This window comes from Eptatretus burgeri, chromosome 14 (genome assembly GCF_056783735.1).
Source record: "Eptatretus burgeri isolate ZD-2024b chromosome 14, Ebu_testis_v1, whole genome shotgun sequence".
Lineage (NCBI taxonomy): Eukaryota > Metazoa > Chordata > Myxini > Myxiniformes > Myxinidae > Eptatretus > Eptatretus burgeri.
Window position 1 is genome coordinate 46,489,256 of NC_140974.1, and position 20,829 is coordinate 46,510,084.

General features: G+C 42.3%; 1 protein-coding gene across 1 annotated transcript in view; it reads right to left on the bottom strand.

Moving 5' to 3' along the window:
• The window catches only part of NUP214 (nucleoporin 214), a 104,547-nt gene that overhangs the window by 10,905 nt on the left and 72,813 nt on the right, over positions 1-20,829 (bottom strand). The window contains exons 21-25 of the mRNA XM_085853471.1: positions 18,365-19,708; positions 18,193-18,248; positions 17,895-18,057; positions 17,484-17,654; positions 1,039-1,153 (exon numbers count right to left, since the gene is read on the bottom strand). Coding sequence (XP_085709597.1) covers positions 1,039-1,153; positions 17,484-17,654; positions 17,895-18,057; positions 18,193-18,248; positions 18,365-19,708 — 1,849 coding nt within the window. The remainder of the gene's footprint in view (positions 1-1,038; positions 1,154-17,483; positions 17,655-17,894; positions 18,058-18,192; positions 18,249-18,364; positions 19,709-20,829) is intronic.

A 20,829-nucleotide genomic window follows, 5' to 3' on the forward strand; every position in this document is an offset into this window, starting at 1 on the left:
CTCTCCCTTTCTCTTTTCTCACACTACATGTAAGTACACGCACTTTTATTTAATACAGACTGTAGTTTGACACGATCTCTTCCCACACGCACAAAAGGCAGTCAAGACATGAAGTACAGTTACATAACCTCAACCCCCCTGCCCCCACCCCACGCTCTAAAGGAGATCCCTCATCCCACAACCCCCAACAATAAACGCCATTGCAAGCCTTCGTGATGGCCATCACGTGCCCGGGCGATGTTCGGTCAGCATTGACCTGAGAGAAATCAGCTCCATTTGTTTCCTCATAATCGTTCTTGCATGCCTCGAACCAGCCAAATGGTCGCTCGCCTAAAGCAGTGGCAAGCGAGGTCCGACTCTCGCAACAGCCAGAAGCCCAGACTGAGAGGACTCGCTGCAGAAACTCAAATGGGCAGGGCGAGGGAGGAGGAACACCATTCTGTGCGAAGGCCCCACCCAATGATGCGCACATTCTCGAAGCTTCCAGGCCAGGCCTTATAAAAGAGTGAACCGTGGAGCGCTCTCGCGGTGTCTCTCTATCTGTGTGTGTGTCTCTCTCCTACCTCTATATATATATATATATATATATATATATATATATATATATATATATATATATATATATATATATATATATATATATATGTATATATATATCTCTCTCTCTCTCTCTCTCTGTCTCTCTCTCTCTCTCTCTCTCTCTCTCTCTCTCTCTCTCTCTCTCTCTCTCTCTCTCTCTCTCTCTCTCTCTCTCTCTCTCTCTCTCTCTCTCTCTCTCTCTCTCTCACCCCTATCCCCCTATCCCTCTCTCCCTCCCTCTCTCTCTCTCTCCCACCAATATTTCTCGTGTCATGGTCTGCAGCAATCCAAAGTGTCTTAAAGTTAAGTGTGGACTTGGTATGAGACACTCTTCTCTCAGTGAGCAAAGATGACAAGATGGCAACAAACTCTTATCATAATCCTCAGTCCTGAATAATCCCTAAAGTTTGCAATCACTCCCACCCTGTCCTCCTTCCCCCCGCAAAAACCTCCACATACCCAAAGTTTGTTGGACTTGTTGTCTCTCCAAAGACTTTGCCAGGTGAACCTCCACCAAAAGTTGGAGCTCCACCAAAGCTTGGTCGTTCACCAAAAGATGGAGTTCCACCAAAACCTGAAAATTAGCCAAATATCATGTTCAGAAATGGTAACATTTAATAACAAGGGGTTCTCTTGGGTAACCCACAGTAACAGTAATTTCTGGCACAAAGTAATCTACTTTTGGTTACATTCCAAAATTTATCGTTCACAGTTAGCAGACCATGAAGAAAGTTTACTGCATCAACTGTACAAGTATTGAAACGTTTTCATGGTGACATGCAGAAGCACTATATCATCCCAACTTAAACTATAAAATAGAATTTGACACAAATATGTCGATAGAGATACCTACACTCACGTTAGATGTCAACCTACTGTTACGCTTGATCTTAATTAAAGGTCATGTGTGAGAGAGGGAGAGGGAGAGGGAGAGGGAGAGGGAGAGGGAGAGGGAGAGGGAGAGGGAGAGGGAGAGGGAGAGGGAGAGGGAGAGGGAGAGGGAGAGGGAGAGGGAGAGGGAGAGTTTGAACCTCGTTTATTGATCCACAAAAGAAACATTCGAAAGAAAAGAAAAAAAAGACTACATAAAAAAATAACAAAAAGCAGAGGAAGAAAAGAGAGAAGAGGAAAGGTCAAGTTTGTCATAAACCATGACAAGGTAATCAACAAATCTAATTTATCCACAAAACAACAACAACAAAAAAAAACAAAAAAAAACAAAAAAAAAAAAAAACTTTGCCACAGCACCATTTTCTCTCAAAAACATTTACATCGTCCGTACTTAAATAATGGTTAAACTCCAGGGAGAGTCTTGCTGCCACAAAACCTCTGAAAATCGGAATGACATCAGATCTATAACGGTTGTCAATTTTAATTTTCCTAGATTTATATATACCATATTTTGCAACAGCAACTAGGAAATTGAGGAGAACACCAGAGTCCCTGCAAGGGGGCTTAAAAGGCACCCCAACACAAAACTGTGTGATGTAAAAGGAAAAGACAGTTTACAAAAACAATCTGAAAGCAAAGAGAAGAGAGGTTTTAATCTTATGCATTGCACGTAAGCATGGAAGAGATCCTCCTTGTGTTCGCAGAAGGGGCAAGTAACTTGTACCGAATTATTGAAATGGTGCACGAGAATGTTGGAAGGCAGAGCCCAATGTGCTAATCTCCATTGTATATCTGCCAATAGGCCATAGATAGGTAATGTATACATCACAGGCCACAGTGGGCTTGAAGAAGATCCTGCTCCGAGCCGTTCTGACTACATCGCTATAAGCGTTGATCCGAAGGGGGATGATGCTGTTTGTCTTTGTATGGAGAGGTCATGAATGCCAGATTTAGTTACTAAATGAAAGGGGGGAAGATGTTCACTGCTCAACTAAAATGGGGGGAGCACCTTAATTTCGGGAAAGGCCAGCCGAAAATCCTCCACAATACCGACACCTTCCCAGACAATATTTAGCAGCCTAAATATCCGAACCACAATTCGGACAGATCTGCACCCAAGGTTTCTCGCAACTGACCCAGATGAATCCGAGATCACACACCTTGTTGACTCGTCCTTGTATAAATTTATTGATTAAGGCCTTGCTCTGAGGGATCCCTGGGAGAAAACGGTTGAAAAATAAAGGTTCCTGGAGGAATATTCGACAATTGTAAGCTTCAGCTGACCGGTGGACGCCAAAGCCCTTCCAGGCATCCAGCAAGCTTTGATAAAACCCTGGGAGTGCACCAAAGTGAACCCGTTCTAGCTCCATTAAGAAAAGTTGCCGGTCATACCGTAATCCTCCGCCTGTTGCAGCAAAAAAAAGCAAATGGACACCATGGCAGCAGCTCAGTGAACAGCAGTTTATGCACAGATTGGAAGCGAAAGGCCACAACTCGGCTGGTGATGTCCATAACACCTTGGCCACCCTCCTTCCGGAGGCGGTGCAGTGCAGCAGGCCGGAGCCAGTGGTTGCAGTTCCAAAAGAAATTAACCATTGCTCGCTGGATGGCAAGGATTAGTTCTTGGTGTGGCTGCAAAGCAATGGCTTTATGCCATAACCTCGCTGCTATAGGTTGTTGATGACAAGACTGCGTCCTCTGTATGATAGAGATCTGCAGAGTCCTTCCCATGTTTTTAATCGACAGGAAATCTGTTTTTACACACCTTCCCAATTTTTCAATTCCATCTTCGGATTACCAAGATAAACTCCGAGGTATTTAACCCCATCAAATCTCCATGCTATGTTCTGTGGGAGAGAAGGTGGCGGTATTGAGGAGAGATTTTTGTGACCACACCATAGGGCTGTACTTTTGTTCCAATTTACCTCGCCAGAGGAGGCTGCGGAGAATCTTTCCAAACATTGTCGTAAAACGGAAATACTATTTGGGCCCCTAATTGAAACGCAAACGTCATCAGCGTAAGCAGTCAGCACAAATTTTGGGTCTTCTATGCCCTCCTCATCCTGGGGCATTCGCCGCCTGATAGAGGACAAGAGTGGTTCAAGGGCGATTGCATACAACAGGCCCGAAAGGGGACGGCCTTGACGAACACCTCGTCGAAAAGGAAAGGGAGAGCATAGCCTGTTATTCACGTTCAGCATGCAGTAAGTATCAGTTTACAAAAGTTTCACATAGGAGATGAAATATTCTCCAAAACCCATCCCTTTAAGGACAGAAAAAAGGTATTTATGGTCAACACGATCAAAAGCTTTCACTTGATCAATAAACAGTAGCCCATGATTATCACGCAAGTAATTATCACAAGACTATCTCTTACCAAAAAAAATGTTATCATGAATAGATCTTGCTGGTACACAATAAGTCTGGTCCGGGTGTACAACAGAACCAACTACAACTTTCACACGATTAGCAAGGACCTTAGAGAAAATCTTATAGTCTGCACACAATAACGACACAGGCCGCCAGTTTTCAACTTTTTGAAGATCCCTGGTTTTTGGTGGTAAACACAACTGCTCTCCGACACGACAATGGCAGCTCTCAAACATAAATGCTTTCCTCGAGGACATTTAACAACTCGGATCCAACAAGCTTCCAAAAAGTCTTATAAAATTCTCTGGGTAGGCCATCAATCCCGGGGGCCTTTCCATCTTTTAAGCTTCGCATGGTTGCTTCAAGTTCCTCGGCCAAGGTTGAGGAGTCAAGTGCTCGTTGCTGGTCCTCTTTAACCTTGGGAAGTCCAGCAATCAGTTCCTGTATCGCGTCATTTTCCACGCTGCGAGGGGAGTAAAGGTTGGAGTAGTAATCTTTTAAGACACCTCTTAATCCTTGCTGAGAGGTTGTTAAGGTCCCATTTAAAGTGAGTAGGCCATGGATTTGTTGCATCTTTTTGGTTGAGTTATCTAAATTGAAGAACTCTTTGTTTGGCACGTCCAAAGTCAGGTTACTCATCCGCATTCGTACCAAGGTACCCATTGCCCTTTGCTTAACCATTTCAGCTAGCAATGTTATCTTTGCCCACAGCAACTGATCTCGTGTGTCCTTTCCAGCATCATCATTATTTTGCTTGAGGGAAACAATTTCAGATTTTAATGCATCAATTGAGTGAGATTGCATCTTAGTGGTGTATAAACTATATTGCTGGCAGAAAGATTTTATTTGGGATTTTGCAAGGTCCCACCACAACCGGAGGTTCGTGTGCTCAGGCTTAGAGGTGCAGATTTTTTCCCATACAGCCATAAAACAATTCTTAAATTTTTTATCACTCAAGAGGTGTGTGTTAAGAGTCCAATATGCACTACCACCTGATGACAAGGGTAATTTAAAGGACAACACGACTAAACTATGATCTGTGAAACCAGTTGGGAGAATTTGGAATGTCGTCACAAAGTTTAACATTGGCTTATTAATGTATATTCTATCAAGTCTTGCCCTTGATATGAAGCCATCTGAGCATCTGCACCATGTATAGCTACGCAACCATGAGTGTTGTAGTCGCCACACATCCTTAAAACAATATTTATTAATGATACTCTCCAACCCCTGAGTGGAGACTGCATGAGGTTCATGACCATTCCTATCAACTTCTGGGTGAATTGTACAATTGAAATCTCCAGGAAAACAAATAAATGTGGATGAGTCCTGGTCTTTAATGAAATCTCGCAGTAAAGGAAAGAAATTTTTCCTTTCTATCGGATCACTTGGAGTGTAAACATTTACCACCACTATTTTTTGGCCATTGCACAGAAACTCTGCCGATGTGAGGTTAGGTGTCCTTTACATATTTCTTTAAAGGAAACCTGCTGTACGGGAAGCTTGTGGCTTCGACAAATAGCTACACCGGCCTTGGGTGTAGGAAACCCGCTTAAGAACCACTGCCCTCTAAAAAGTTTTCCCCACACAGCTGTTAGGGTGTTTGTAGCACGAGTCTCCTGTAAAAGGATAATGTCAGCTTTTATTTTCTCTAAGGTTTGAATCGCTTGAATTCTCCGTAATGGGACTCGACCCCCATTAATGTTCAGGGTTGCAATCTGTAGCTCTGTCATTGGAGAAACTTGGCACTTCAAAAACCTTCTACCTGCAGTTCTTTGTTTGCTTTTGTCACGGCTTTCCTGAGACGCTGAAATTGAGGTTCAGAAAGTTCTGCAAAGTCATTCCTTTGTAACATCTGCTTTGCAATCACAATGAAAGCCCTGATATCAGGAAAATAGTCTCTAATTTGAACATTGCGTTGCCTAAAGGTTCCGTTCAGGAAAAGAACATCTTCCTTAGATATTGTGGTTTGTTTACCTTTCCCATGGATTGTGCCTGCAGTTTCACTTGAGTAGGAGGACATCCTCCCAGAAACGACACCTGTGTCATCGATGTCATCTGATCGCAATTCGATTATTTATTCCTCTTCTATACCAGCACCAGGACATTCTTCCTGTTGGCATTCCACAGAGAGCCCTGCCCTATCGTTACTATCCATTTTGAATCATTTTCCTTTTTATCGTTGTGTGTGTTACACTGACTATTGTCCTCAAGAGTAGATCTTTTCCCCTCATGTATGCGAGCATTGTTAGGAGTTTTATCCCATTCAACATGAGCAAGCAGTGGAGCATCGTTTCCAACCAGCACTTCACCGTTTTGCTCATCTTGTGAAGGCTTATCAAGATTATTCCCTATCTGGACTACTGAAACTTTGCCGCTTTTATTCGCACCTTCAGTGCGTCGGCAGGAGCGTTTTGAAGACCATCCTCGAAACAGTATCCATAACCTGTTCCTCATCACTAAAAAAAACCCTTCTGGAGCTTGCAGGCCCTCTCCCTTTTCGACTTGGTCATTATCAGTACCATCTTTGGACATACCTGAGCGTCTTGGTGTGGATCCTTTTTGTATAAGTGACTCACGTACAGAGTCCACCATAACAGCCGTGGGTGGGAGGGGCAATCCTGCTGTCGCAGTCACGGGTGGACCAGGTCCACCTGTAGCAGCAGCAGCATATGTTCTTTCACCATCAGGACAATGGTACTTGGTGTGACCATGTGCACCACAGCCGTAGCAGGTAAAGGTCTCCGTCATTGCGAAAATCCTATAATAGTGTTCTGCCACTTTAAAACTCAAGGAGATATTCAGCTGTGTTGCGCCATCTTTTAACACGACATAGCAGAACCGCCTGAACGATTCTATATGTTTTAATTTATAGTTCCTCGTGCGCAAGGGAACCGTAAAAATTCTAGACACTACTGTACCATACTCACCTAACTTTTGCTGAATTACTTCGTTCGATAAGAAAGGCGGCACATTACTCAGGATTATTTTTGTAGCGGGAGTGTCCATTGACGAAACAGGAACAAACGTTTCGTCATCTCCCAGAAATAAACCGTTTTGCACAACCATGTCAACAAAACACGTTTGTGAAACAAAAACCACAATCTTGTGGCTCATTTTAGAGGCAGCACGAATATTTTCTACACCTATTTGTTCTCCAATCTTGAGAATATCATCCATTAAAACGCCTTCAGGGGGGACGAAGCACAGGCCGTGCTCACGTGATAAACCCTCGTCGGCAACATGGCTATGAAAGGTGCGTCGATTTTTACTTGCACAAGTTTCACAAGAGTTTCAAATAAACAAGTATATAAAGAAAAAAAATGGTAATATGGTTCTAATTAGAACTAAGAGAAAAAAACCAATAACAATAACAAGAGGAAGAACGTCAAAAAAAAAAAAAGCAAGGTCACCGCCTAAGGTGATTAATATCAATAATAATATCCTACCACGCTGTCTCTCCCTCTCTCACTCAGACAAACAAGACAAGACAAGACAAGACAAGACAAGACGGCGGCCAAGAGAAAACACCATCAAATGGACAATAGAGAAGGGAAGGGCGAAAAGAGAACGCAACACAAGCTCCACACGTACCGCCAGAGACTGAGCAACATCACCCTGTGATTGCACGTGCGTGCCAAAGCGAGCAACAGTTGTGTAAAGTGGGGGGGGGGAGAGAGAGAGGGAGGGAGGGAGAGGGAGAGGGAGGGAGGGAGAGGGAGGGAGAGGGAGGGAGAGGGAGCGCAATACCTTTTAGTCCAGCAGCCAACTAGCTTAACCTGGAATTGGAGTATATACAATGTTTTTGGGTTGATTTGGGTCACTGAGTCCATAAATAATAAGAATCTGCTTGATGACACCCTGTCACCGTTGGGCATTTTTTCTAATTTGCATAAAACCAAGATGGCCCCTCGTGTTCTATTGAATATACTATAATTAAGATATCTCGGCTTCTAGAAGGGATTTTAAAACAATCTAAAATGTTTTAACGGTGCTTTAAGACATTAAGAACCCAATGGAGTAACTTTTATTATGATTTGACAACTCCTTCATTTGCATAAATCCAAGATAGCCGCCGGCAAACCTCTCGGGAGACCGGTTTCATGTCACCACGTTATCTAATGATTATCTTGGGCTCAGTGACCTAAATCAACCAAAAAAAAATTGTATATTCTCCACTTCCAGGTTAAGCTAGTTGGCTGCTGGATGCGAATGGGACAGTCCGTGACTTTGTTGTGAACTTCAAACAGTACATCCAACATAAACTTACTTCTAGCGATGTCTATCTTGTGTTCGACAGGTACCAGGATTTCAGTACCAAGAGTACGACCAGATGCAATAGAACAACAGAAGCAAGCAGAGTACATCGACTGGCTCTCGATAAACCTCTACCCCCACATAAAGTTGTCCTGACAGTGTCAGAAAATAAATCACAGCTGATGGAAATTATCTGTGAAGAGCTGACCAGAGACACTACCTTCCATCGAGACTACACATTCACCCACAAACTTGTCATCACTAGCAGTAATAACACACCTGTTGAAATAAGTTATGGGGGAGTGGTGATCCACCAGGAAGACATGTCTACATCTCATGAAGAGGCAGACTGCATCATTGTTCAACAAGCAGTAACAGTTGCGACTGAATGCCAAGTAGGCATGTCAGTGATTGCAGATGACACCGACGTCTTCATCCTTCTGCTTCACCACTACTTTGAGCGAGAGTTAACCAGTCATATGATCATGGAATAGCCGATTCATGGTAGAACCGTTATTGACATACAAGCTACTGTTAAACAACAGCAGAGCATAGTAGATGGACTGTTGTCTATGCACACCCTATCGGGTTGTGATACATGTGCATGCTATTTCGGTATTGGTAAAGTCACGGTACTGAAAGTACTGCGAGAAGGCTACTCCTTGTCACTTTTGGGTGACATTCATGCATTGTTACCAGATATAACAAGACAGGCATCCAAGTTTGTGGCCGCATGCTATGGACACAAGGACTGTAGCAGTGGGTCTGAGGCAAGGAAGAAGTCATGGGCCACAAATGTTGGAAAGGGCACCACAGCCATACCAAAGCTGAAGTCTCTACCTCCCACAATAGAAGCATTTCTGGAAAATGTCAAACGGGCACACCTGCAGGCAGCTGTGTGGAAACACGCTTTGGATCTAGACCCTCCCTCACTCGATCCAACAGAACATGGATACGTTCGTGACGACAGTTCCAAGACTATGTTGCCTAAATCGATACATGAAGATGTGTCCCTTGCTCCAGAAGAGATTCTGAAACTGATTCGCTGCTCTTGTGAAAGTGAAAGACCTTGCAAATCAGGAAGATGTGGATGTGTGAGTGGTAAACTACCGTGCACTGTATTTTGCGGATGTCATGCTGAGGACTGTCATCGCGAACTGACTAAATGCGATGTAGCCTCTGATGCAGATGACGTCGATGAGAATTAGACATAAAGGTATTAATGTCAACACAGACAAATGAGAGGAACATCATGGTGATAACTGTGTACAATGTCATGTACTATCAACTCTAATATCGCAGTAGTTAAAGGAGAAGAAATGTGAACGATTTCTTTATGCGCCATGGCTTGCTCAGCATAGACACTATGAGAACATTATGACTTTTCAGTCACTTTATTCTACTGTATATAATGGATATCTGAAATTAGTTTACTTTATGATCTGGTGTCTGTCAGCTTAAATATATTCTAACGTATACGTCAATGACAAACTACTAATATTATATTGAAGGTGTTCAATGATATTGTCACCATTTAGATCAATCAAGCATGTCATTCAAAAGTACAGCAAAATGTTCACAGATTGACAACGGCCATATTGGAATATGCAAATGAAGCTAATATATTTAAATTGTAATATAAGATGCATTATATGGGACCTCTATTTTTTCAAAACACTAAAACAAATCATTTAAAATATATCCAAAATTGTATCCAGAATGTGGTGACATGAAACCGGTCTCCCGAGAGGTTTGACGGCGGCCATCTTGGATTTATGCAAATGAAGGAGTTGTCAAATCCTAATAAAAGTTATTCCATTGTTCCATTGGGTTCCTAATGTCTTAAAGCCCCGTTAAAACATTTTAGATTGTATTAAAATCCCTTCTAGAAGCTGAGATATCTTAATTATAGTATATTCAATAGAACACTAGGGGCCATCTTGGTTTTATGCAAATTAGAAAAAATTCCCAACGGTGACAGGGTGTCATCAAGCGGATTGTTAATATTTATGGTCTCACTGACCCAAATCAATCAAAAAACATTGTATATACTCTACTTCCAGATATACCCCTAAAATCCCATTTGGCTGCCAGACTATTTTGAACCCAAACCCAAAAATGAACCAGTTAATCCTTGTATTCTAATCCAGACTTGTGCCAAGTTTGGTAGAAATCCCTTTCATGATTCACAAGTTATCATGGGAACAAGAAAAACTAATTTCCAATTATAGAAGTTACACTGCTGCACTAGAAAAGTGATTAATTGTCCTCACAGAACTAGAAAGGAACTCGGTAGAGCGCACACCTCCACCAGGCTGAACAGTTTACATTTTGTATCTCACTGATAGGCCGGAGGAACAACTTAATTTCAATTGAATTATATATTTTGAACACTAGAACACAAATCAGAAAACGAACCTGCAGTTTATCAGGACTTTGACTGAATTTGGCAAATTGTACAGAATCTCATCCTGATCACGCATGCACCCAGAGGAGTAAGGTTATTTTTTATTTTATTTTATTTTTACTTTGTCTTCTGCCTGGCAGTCAAACAAACATTGAAAATCATTCTAAACAGGAACCTTACTGTTTTTAGGGACGTCATAAAGGAAACAAACAACAAACACGAATAACTAATCTAACATGTTAAATGAGGTGGTGTAAATGAGTTTGCATCAACAGGAATCAACATGAATTTCCGAAGAAAAAAAATTTTATACAGCCTTTAAAACTTTTATTGATTTAAATAGAATTACTAGTATAAAGTTGAACACTGCAGAACATAAATTGGCTTGTTTGCACTTCTATAAACTTTCCATTTAGCAGCACGTGGCTAAAATATTACGCAATTTTACGCCTTCTCGACCAATCAAATTTTCCCCTCGTGCTCTCAGGGTGGTGGAATATTGACATTCGGAAAAAAAATTGCAGCTCTCAAGACTGCACAGGGTAAGGTGTTCTATAAACTCTCTCGTTCAAACAGAATAAATCGCGAATTGGATCACCCGTTGCACGTTGTAAAATTAACTTAACCAGTCTCGGCGGTGTAATGCTGTGAGCATCCATTCCGAGTCTGGGAGGTCGGCGGTTCGAACCCCGGCCGAGTGATACCAAAGACTAAAAATGGTACGAGCTTCTTCCTTGCATGATGGTTGGCACTTAACCAGAGAGTTGGTGTCAAAGCCACCCAATGCTCGCCTGTTTATACATTCATCGTTTTTAAAAGACAAGTCTAATAATTAATATTTTTTATAAAGCATTGCAGTGAAGTACAATTTTAAAGCAATATATGTATTTGTATATTGCAATCAGTAACAAGAGCGCAAGTGAGCACAACATACGCCCGAACAAGAAGGTATATACAGAATTGTGCTACTACATGGAAAACAGCATCCTGGTTGCCATGGCAACCACTTTAGATGACGAACGTATGTCACGACACACCGTCTCCACAGTCTGTACCTATGTACCAAATATGAAACATGAAAGTTGAAAACTTTGGGAGTTAGAGTGCAGACAGGAACGGATGGAAAACAGCATCCTGGTTGCCATGGCAACCACTTTTGATGATGAACGTATGTCACGACACACTGTCTCCACAGTCTGTACCTGCGTAACAAATATGAAACGTGAAAGTTGAAAACTTTGGGAGTTAGATTGCGGACATGAACGGACGGAAACAGCATCCTGGTGCCATGGCAACCACTTTAGATGACGAACGTATGTCGCAGCACGCCGTCTCCACAGTCTGTACCTACAGTGGGGAGAACAAGTATTTGATACACTGCCGATTTTGCAGGTTTTCCCACTTACAAAGCACATAGAGGTCTGTAATTTTTATCATAGGTACACTTCAACTGTGAAAGACGGAATTGACCGTTTTTACAGCCATTTTTCCCTGCTGTGCAGGGGTTAGGCTTTTTCTTGAGGCAATGTTTTATGGCCGGATGCCCTTCCTGACGCCAACCCCTGGTCGCCTCTTACGACACACAGGGATATGGTATACCTATTCTAACCGGGGCATACACCGGGACCAGTACACTGGTACTCACTTCGCCGACCTCGGAAGGATGACAGGCTGAGTCAACCCCCCTGGTGTTAATTCAGCAGCCAACAGGGCTTGAACTCAGGACCCTGGGATTCCAAGCCGCCACCCTAACCACGAAGCTAACACCAGGCTTTTGTGAAAGACGGAATCTAAAACAAAAATCCTGAAAATCACATTGTATGATTTTTAAATAATTAATTTGCATTTTATTGCATGAAATAAGTATTTGATACATCAGAAAAACAGAACTTAATATTTGGAACAGAAACCTTTGTTTGCAATTACAGAGATCAGACGTTTCCTGTAGTTCTTAACCAGGTTTGCACAGACTGCAGCAGGGATTTTGGCCCACTCCTCCATACAGATCTTCTCCAGATCCTTCAGGTTTCAGGGCTGTCGCTGGACAACACAGACTTTCAGCTCCCTCCAAAGATTTTCTATTGGGTTCAGGTCTGGAGACTGGCAAGGCCACTCCAGGACCTTGAGATGCTTCTTACGGAGCCACTCCTTAGTTGCCCTGGCTGAGTGCTTCGGGTCGTTGTCATGCTGGAAGACCCAGCCACGCCCCATCTTCAATGCTCTTGTTGAGGGAAGGAGGTTGTTGGCCAAGATCTCGCGATACATGGCCCCATCCATCCTCCCCTCAATACGGCAGTCGTCCTGTCCCCTTTGCAGAAAAGCATCCCCAAAGAATGATGTTTCCACCTCCATGCTTCACGGTTGGGATGGTGTTCTTGGGGTTGCACTCATCCTTCTTCCTCCAAACACGGCGAGTGGAGTTTAAACCAAAAAGCTCTATTTTGGTCTCATCAGACCACATGACCTTCTCCCATTCCTCCTCTGGATCATCCAGATGGTCATTGGCAAACTTCAGATGGGCCTGCACATGCGCTGGCTTGAGCAGAGGGACCATGTGTGCGCTGCAGGATTTTAATCCATGACAGCGTAGTGTGTTACTTATGGTTTTCTTTGATACTGTGGTCACAGCTCTCTTCAGGTCATTGACCAGGTCCTGCCGTGTAGTTCTGGGCTGATCACTCACCTTTATCATGATCATTGAGGCTCCACGAGGTGAGATCTTGCATGGAGCCCCAGACCGAGGGAGATTGACTGTTATCTTGAACTTCTTCCATTTTCTAATCATTGCGCCAACAGTTGTTGCCTTCTCACCAAGCTGATTGCCTATTGTCCTGTAGCCCATCCCAGCCTTGTGCAAGTCTACAGTTTTGTCGCTGATGTCCTTCGACAGCTCTCTGGTCTTGCCCATTGTGGAGAGGTTGGAGTCTGATTGATTGAGTGTGGACAGCTGTCTTTTATGCAGATAACGAGTTCAAACAGGTGCGGTTAATACAGGTAATGAGTGGAGAATGGGAGGGCTTCTTAAAGACAAAACTAACAGGTCTGTGAGAGCCGGAATTCTTACTGGTTGGTTGGTGATCAAATACTTATTTCATGCAATAAAATGCAAATGAATTATTTTAAAATCATACAATGTGATTTTCAGGATTTTTGTTTTAGATTCCGTCTTTCACAATTTGTGTACCTATGATAAAAATTACAGACCTCTACGTGCTTTGTAAGTGGGAAAACGTGCAAAATCGACAGTGTATCAAATACTTGTTCTCCCCACTGTATGTACCAAATATGAAACGTGAAAGTTGAAAACTTTGGAAGTTAGAATGGGGACAGGAACGGATGGAAACAGCATCCTGGTTGCCATGGCAACCACTTTAGATGACGAACGTATGTCGCAACACACCGTCTCCACAGTCTGTACCTATGTACCAAATATGAAACGTGAAAGTTGAAAACTTTGGCAGTTAAAGTGCGGACAGGAACGGACAGACGGACGGACGGACGGACGGACGGACGGTATCACATAATACGCTCCGATACATATATATATATATATATATATATATATATATATATATATATATATATATATATCTATATATATCTATATCTTCTTCTTCTTCTTCTTCTTCTTGCGGCTGCTCCCGTTAGGGGTCGCCACAGCGGATCATCCGTATGATCCGCATAGTGATTTGGCACATGTTTTACACCGGATGCCCTTCCTGACACAACCCTGGTCCCCTCTTACGACACAGGGATATGGTACACCTATTTTAACCGGGGTATACACCGGCCCAGTATACTGGTACTCATTTCGCCGACCTCGGAAGGATGACAGGCTGAGTCAACCCCCTGGTGTATTAATTCAGTGGCCCAACGGGGCTTGAACTCAGGACCTTTTGGATCCCAAGCCGCTGCCCTAACCACTGCGCCAACACACCAGGCTATATATATATATATATATATATATATATATATATATATATATATATATATATATATATATATATATATATATATATATATATATATATATATATATATATATATATATATATATATATATATATATATATATATATATATATATCGGGCGTATAAAAAAAATAGTGTGGTAGATAAAAACATTAGAAAGGAAAAAATAGCTTGCATCAAAAACTTTAACATTTTCACGCTCATGCTCACGCCAGGGGTATCACTATAGCTCTCTGTTCTTCGAACAGGCGAGCTAAAAAAACGGATTGAGCATGGATAAACAAGCAGAGGTTAGTAATAATAGTGCAGGCTTTGATGGATCTAATGGCCTCCTCCTACGTCAAAGTTTCTTGTAAGGGAACTCATTATTATTATTAGGGTACCCTGTGAGTACAGGGTACCCTATTGTTTTTCTTCTGTTTATTATTATTTTTCTTTTTCCGCCGGCATTTTGCACCCTTTTTCGCTTTAAAAATCATTTTCTCTGGAACACGAAGTCCGATCGACAGGAAATTTTCACCATAGTATGTATCTTTTTTGATAGCACAATCAGCTTATAATTATGACGTCATTGGTCACGTGGTACGGTCGCCATCTTGAAAAAAGCGATATACTTTGGACATCTGTATCTCGGAAACCGTGCAATGGAAAAATTTTTCGTTTGATACATTTTACTAAGCTCCCTATGGGGAACACGTGTGATTTTTCGTGACGTCATAGGTGAAGCGATATACCGGTGAAAATTCGTCAAGTAGAACGCCGTATAGGAAAAATCTGAAAAATTTTGAGCGTCATCTACGCCTAAAATCACCGACGAAAATGTTTTTCTTGACGTCATCGATGACGTATTTCGGCCGCCATCTTGTTTTTTAGTGTTTTTAAAAAAAAAATCTTCTTCTCCAGAACGGCTGTGCAGATTGAGGCGAAACTTTACAGGGACATTCCCCCTGAGGCCCTCTTTCAAGTTTGTTAATTTGTTGTTGATACGTCACATGGTTTGGCGGCCATCTTGAAAAAACCCTAAAACCTTCAAACATCTTCTTCTCCAGAAGCGCTGGTCCAATGAAGGCGAGATTTCAGAACTATATTCGTGACATGTATGCGATGCAAGTTTGTTAATTTCAAAGTGATAGGTCACATGGTTTGGCCGCCATGTTGGATTTAAGAAAAATATTAAATAATGTTTTCTCTGGTATTTCATAAGCCATCGAAGCGAAAATTTGCAAGTGCCTTCCTCCCTCAACTCTGCATACATGGTAAAAATTTTTTACCTCAGAAGTCACATGGTTTGGTGGCCATCTTGGATAGAAAAATAGACTTTATCCGATTTACACGAAACTTCACACACTTGTTCGGGTCGACGATGGAAAGCAGAATTTAAATTTATGATATCATAGGTCACAAGGTTCAGCAGCCATCTTGGATTGAAAATGAATAAATTTTAAAAATCTTCTTCTCCAGAAGGGCAAGACAGATAAAGACGAAACTTAACACATATATTCCCCATGAGGTCCTTTCTCAAGTTTGTTAATTTCTTCTTGATCGGTCAGATGGTTTGGCGGCCATCTTGAAAAAACCCTAAAACCTTCAAACATCTTCTTCTCCAGATGCACTGGTCCAATGAAGGGGAGATTTCAGAACTATATTCGGGACAGGAAGGCGATATAAGTTTGTTAATTTCGAATTGATAAGTCACATGGTTTGGCCGCCATCTTGGATTTAAGAAAAATATTAAATAATGTTTTCTCTGGAACCGCTTTACCTAACGAATCGAAAATTTGCAATTGTCATCTACCATCGTTTATGCACGCATGGTAAAAATTATGATGTCACACGTCACATGGTTTGGCGGCCATCTTGGATAGAAAAACGCACCTTTACCGATTAACACGAAACTTCACAGACGTGTTCCAATACCTAGTTGGAAGCAGAATATAAACTTGTGATGTCATAGGTCACATGGTTCGTCAGCCATCTTGGATTGAAAAATAATATCTTAAAACGTCTTTTTCTCTGAAACGACTGAACAGATCCAGGTGAAACTCCACCACTATGACCGCCTCTCCATGATGAATAAAAAGTTCTCACCCCCTTTTGAGGTACGACGCAACGTTTGGCAGCCATAGTGGATTGAAGGAAAAATATTAATTAATGTTTACTCTGGAAGAACTGCATCAATCAATGTGAAACATCACCTTTATGGTGGAACAGTCATGCAGAATGAGGGTTTGAAATTTCAACGGGATCGGGCCCAGGGTTTGGCAGCCATTTTGATTTTAAGAAAAATATTAAATAATGTTTTCTCTGGAACTGCTTAACCTGGAGTAGCGAAAATTTGGAGTTATCATCCACCATCATGTTTGCACACGTGGTCCAAATTATGACATCACACGTCACATGGTTTCGCCGCCATCTTGAATTGAAGGATAAATATTAATTATTGTTCACTCTGGAACCGCTGCCTCTGGATATGCGAAACTTCAGATTTATAATTCAGGTGATATGATAAACAAAAGTTTAAAATTTCAACCTGATCGGTCACACGGTTTGGGAGCCAGAATTATTTATTTATTTGAATCTGGAAGCCAGTAATAACGAAATTGAATGCTTTGTGCTGCCCGGTTCGTAACTCGTCTGTTCCGCGCCGTCTCGAAGCAGGCCTGTGTTTGTATCACTCTTAAATAATGTTTTCTCTGGAACCACTTTCCCGATCAAAGCGAAACTTTGTGACTGTCATCTGCAGAAAGTCCCATGTTGTATCAAAGGCGGACGGACTGGGTACCCGGTCATCACTGCCAGCAGTTATAAAGTGGCAGTTCTAGTTATTATTATTATTATTATTATTATTATTATCATTACAACTACAGACAATTGTAGCAGTAGGCCTCACTAGCATGAGTAACCCCCACATGTAAATGCCATGGACACAGTTATCTACAAACTGGGAACCCTGACTGAAACACCCAGAACACACACATCATCTTACTTGAAAGTATCTGCTCCTTACCACTGAGTTTAGGACTATTGATCGCTGCAGCAAAACCCTGGGTGGCAACACTAGACCCAGCCAGCCTTGTGCTGAACGAATTGCTATTCTTGACTTCTCCAAAGCTTGGCATTGACTGGGTGCTGAAGGAAAAGTCGTTTGCGCTCGATGCTCCAAAAAGAGTGGTTGTACCTGCAGCAAGAAAGGCCCAGCAGGGAATCAAAGCCTCTGAGTATCCAGATATGAAAAGTTGTTGTTTTTACAAGTCGTGCCACCGTCTTTGCCAAAATAAAGATAAATAATTGCTAGTTTGCTGTATTTCTGGTTTGGGGGGAGGGGGGATGAAACCATCTGCAGAGATAAAATAAAAACATGGCAAAACGTAGGAAACTGCCAAACATGATGTTTGTGAAGAAATTATAAAGATCTGACCTGCTGAAGGTGTAGAACCAAAGGAGGGTTGCCCAAAAGGGTTTTTGGTAGCTGCCTCTTGACTGGGCTGGCCACCTAGTCCTCCAAAGAAGCCTGCAGGTGGGGCCCCACTGCTGGATATACCACCAAATACAGAAGTCGGTGGCATGGGGGCTGGTGCAGCCTACAATTCAAGAAGGTACAATCTGTGTTATTGCAATCCAGTTTATATTTTAACGAAGACAAACATAACCAAGAGATGAGGATCAAAGTTGTTTTGGATTTTGACAAATCCATCAGGATCAATTTCACAGCTCACCTGACCAAAGCCACCCACACCAGCTGGTTGACAAAAAACAGTTCCAGGACTAAATGCTGTTGAAGAAAAAAAACAAAAAAAAGGAGTTAATCAAACAATAAATAAAAAGTGTGCACGTACAAATTAATTACAAATGTTTTGAAAAATGTTGACATCTACAAACTGGTGATACCTGAACTGTCGTTAAAGCCTCGGCCGGGCACTCCTTGCCCTGCAGATCCAAAGCCATCAACTCCAGACATTGCTTTACCAAATCCAGTGGAACCCCCAAAGATGCCCGCTGAGTTGGTTGAAGTGTCGACAGAAAATGGTCTAGCTGCCATCGTATTGGCGGGGACATTAATCTCAAGTAAATTACCCGCCATAGATGTTGTTGAACCTGAGATGTCAAAAGAGACCGAACTTCCTGTGGTTGCTGCCGCTGCAATGGAGGGAGGATTAGCTGCTACCATTCCACTAGATGAGGATGCCGGTAAAAATGGAGAGCCAACAACAGATGTTGAAACCGGCTGGTTATTGATGGCCAAAGACAAACTTGTAGACACATTCGGAACCGCCCCATCTTGTGAAGGTAATGCAGCAAAAGTGACACCTGCCACAGGTGCTGGAGGTTGGGGAGCAGTGGTGGCACTGGTCGAATTCAACGCTTCAGAACTTGAACTGCCAACGGTCGTGTTAAGAGATAGGGTTGGTGTCGATGTGGTTGTGACTGTGGTTAGAGAAATGGTGGGGGTAGTGGCCCTGCCTAAAGAAGAAGGAATGTTGGAAGTTAATGGAGTCTCGATCAAGATTGTTTGTGCAGGAGCTGCCAGAGAAGTTGGAGCAGACATCATGGATTGGCTTGAGGTTGTGGAAACAAACGGCACATTTACAGCTGATGAAGAAAAGGCAACAGCGAATGGAGGAACCGATGCATCAGTGACAGATGTTGTGGTTGCTGGCTCAGTGAGTATGGCAGGGGCTGGCTGAGGGATTGTCATGTCACTGTTTAAAATTTGGAAGTTGTTTTCATTTTTGATCCAGATGTCTCTCTGTGACTCGGTAGTACTGAAGATCGATTGGCTAGTTTGCTGCGTTTGTGGGAAAGCACTTTGTGCAACAGGTGCAACTAGAGGCTGTGAGGTTTTCAGCAGTGCAGTTTCTGCATCAGCATAATCTTGAAGTGACTCGGAGTGTAATGCGACGTGCAGCATTTCTTTTGGAGCCGAACCAGTAACTACACTCGTCGGTGTCGCTAACTGTAATGGAGACAGGTTTTGTGGAGAAAGGTTAGTACAACCATCAGTGTTGTGTAAAGTCAAAGCATTGGTGGAGGCTGCACAATTATGTGTAGGAATTTCATCCAAGATGGGCTTGGGGATGGTCTCAGAAGGTGGGTTTGTAGCGGCCAGCCGTGAAGATGGTTTTGAGATTTCTGCAGCTGGAGAGGTAAAAGCAGATGAAATGGGAATTTTGTTGACAGGCTGTTGGTTGGTCTTTGCAGGAACAGAAGATTTAATAGTTGGCTTTGCTTGCCCTGAAAGAAAAAAAAGCAAGGTGGGTGGGTTCAAGAATCAATCAAACATTCACCTTTAACTTTTCACAAAGCAAAAAGAGATGAAGGAAAATGCAATTGTGCCCACATAGCTGGAACAGAATCCACAAAAATCAATGCAACTTAAACAAGGAGTTTGACCACCCGACTGATCATCTGTCCATGTATTTTTGTTTACGTGAAATTTCAAAAAAACGTTGAACATTTGGCTTTCCTATTACAGATATCTATTCTTTGTGACATTATCTGAACCTCATTAGATCATGGCTGTGATTGGCTGAATTATGTTGCCGTGGCAAACATCTCGGTATTTTAACCTTCACTATGCAAAAATGGAAACTGCCCTCTTGAAAACCTTTGAAACCAAAACTTTTTTTAAAATGCATCAAAACAAGTGCAGGGAGTCATCACTTGACATTACCCCTTTTAACGTCGTTTTCACTGTCATGTCGTTAACTAATTATAAACACATTTTGCTGAATGTCATTACGTGCTTCGCCATAACGTCGTTCGGACCGGCTTAACAGGATGTAATTTATTCTCTGTCGCATTTCAATGATAATTCACTTTGATTCACTTTGTTCAGTGCCTCTCCTCGTACACCCCCGAAAAGTCTGCCTGTTTAATGCTTTATACAGTATTAAAGTTTTTAATCCCCCAAGATGGGTTGAAAGTGCCGGCTGCGGTGACAGTGTTGCTTCTACTCCCAATAAATCATAGAAAAGCATCAGTTTGGGAACTAAGCTGGACGTTTTAAATCCCTTTGACCAATGTGAATGCGCGGTAGACATTGGCGTGGCGCTCGACCTAATACCGACCATATCAAGGACAATTCGGACCAATGTTGACAAGATTCGTGCAAGTGCCAAGTCTGTAACTCCCATGATACTATGATAGTGCAATGAAGATAGGTCAATCAAGAAACAGCATGATAGAGAATATGGAGCGTCGACTCTCCATCTGGGTCAAGGATCAAAACCAGTGCCGTGTACCGCTGAGCTTGCAAGTGATCCAGGTCAAGGCAAGAAGTATGTCCGATGATGTGAAGGAGAAGGTTCGCAAGCAGACACGTTTGCAGCAACTCGAGGGTGGTTTGACTGGTA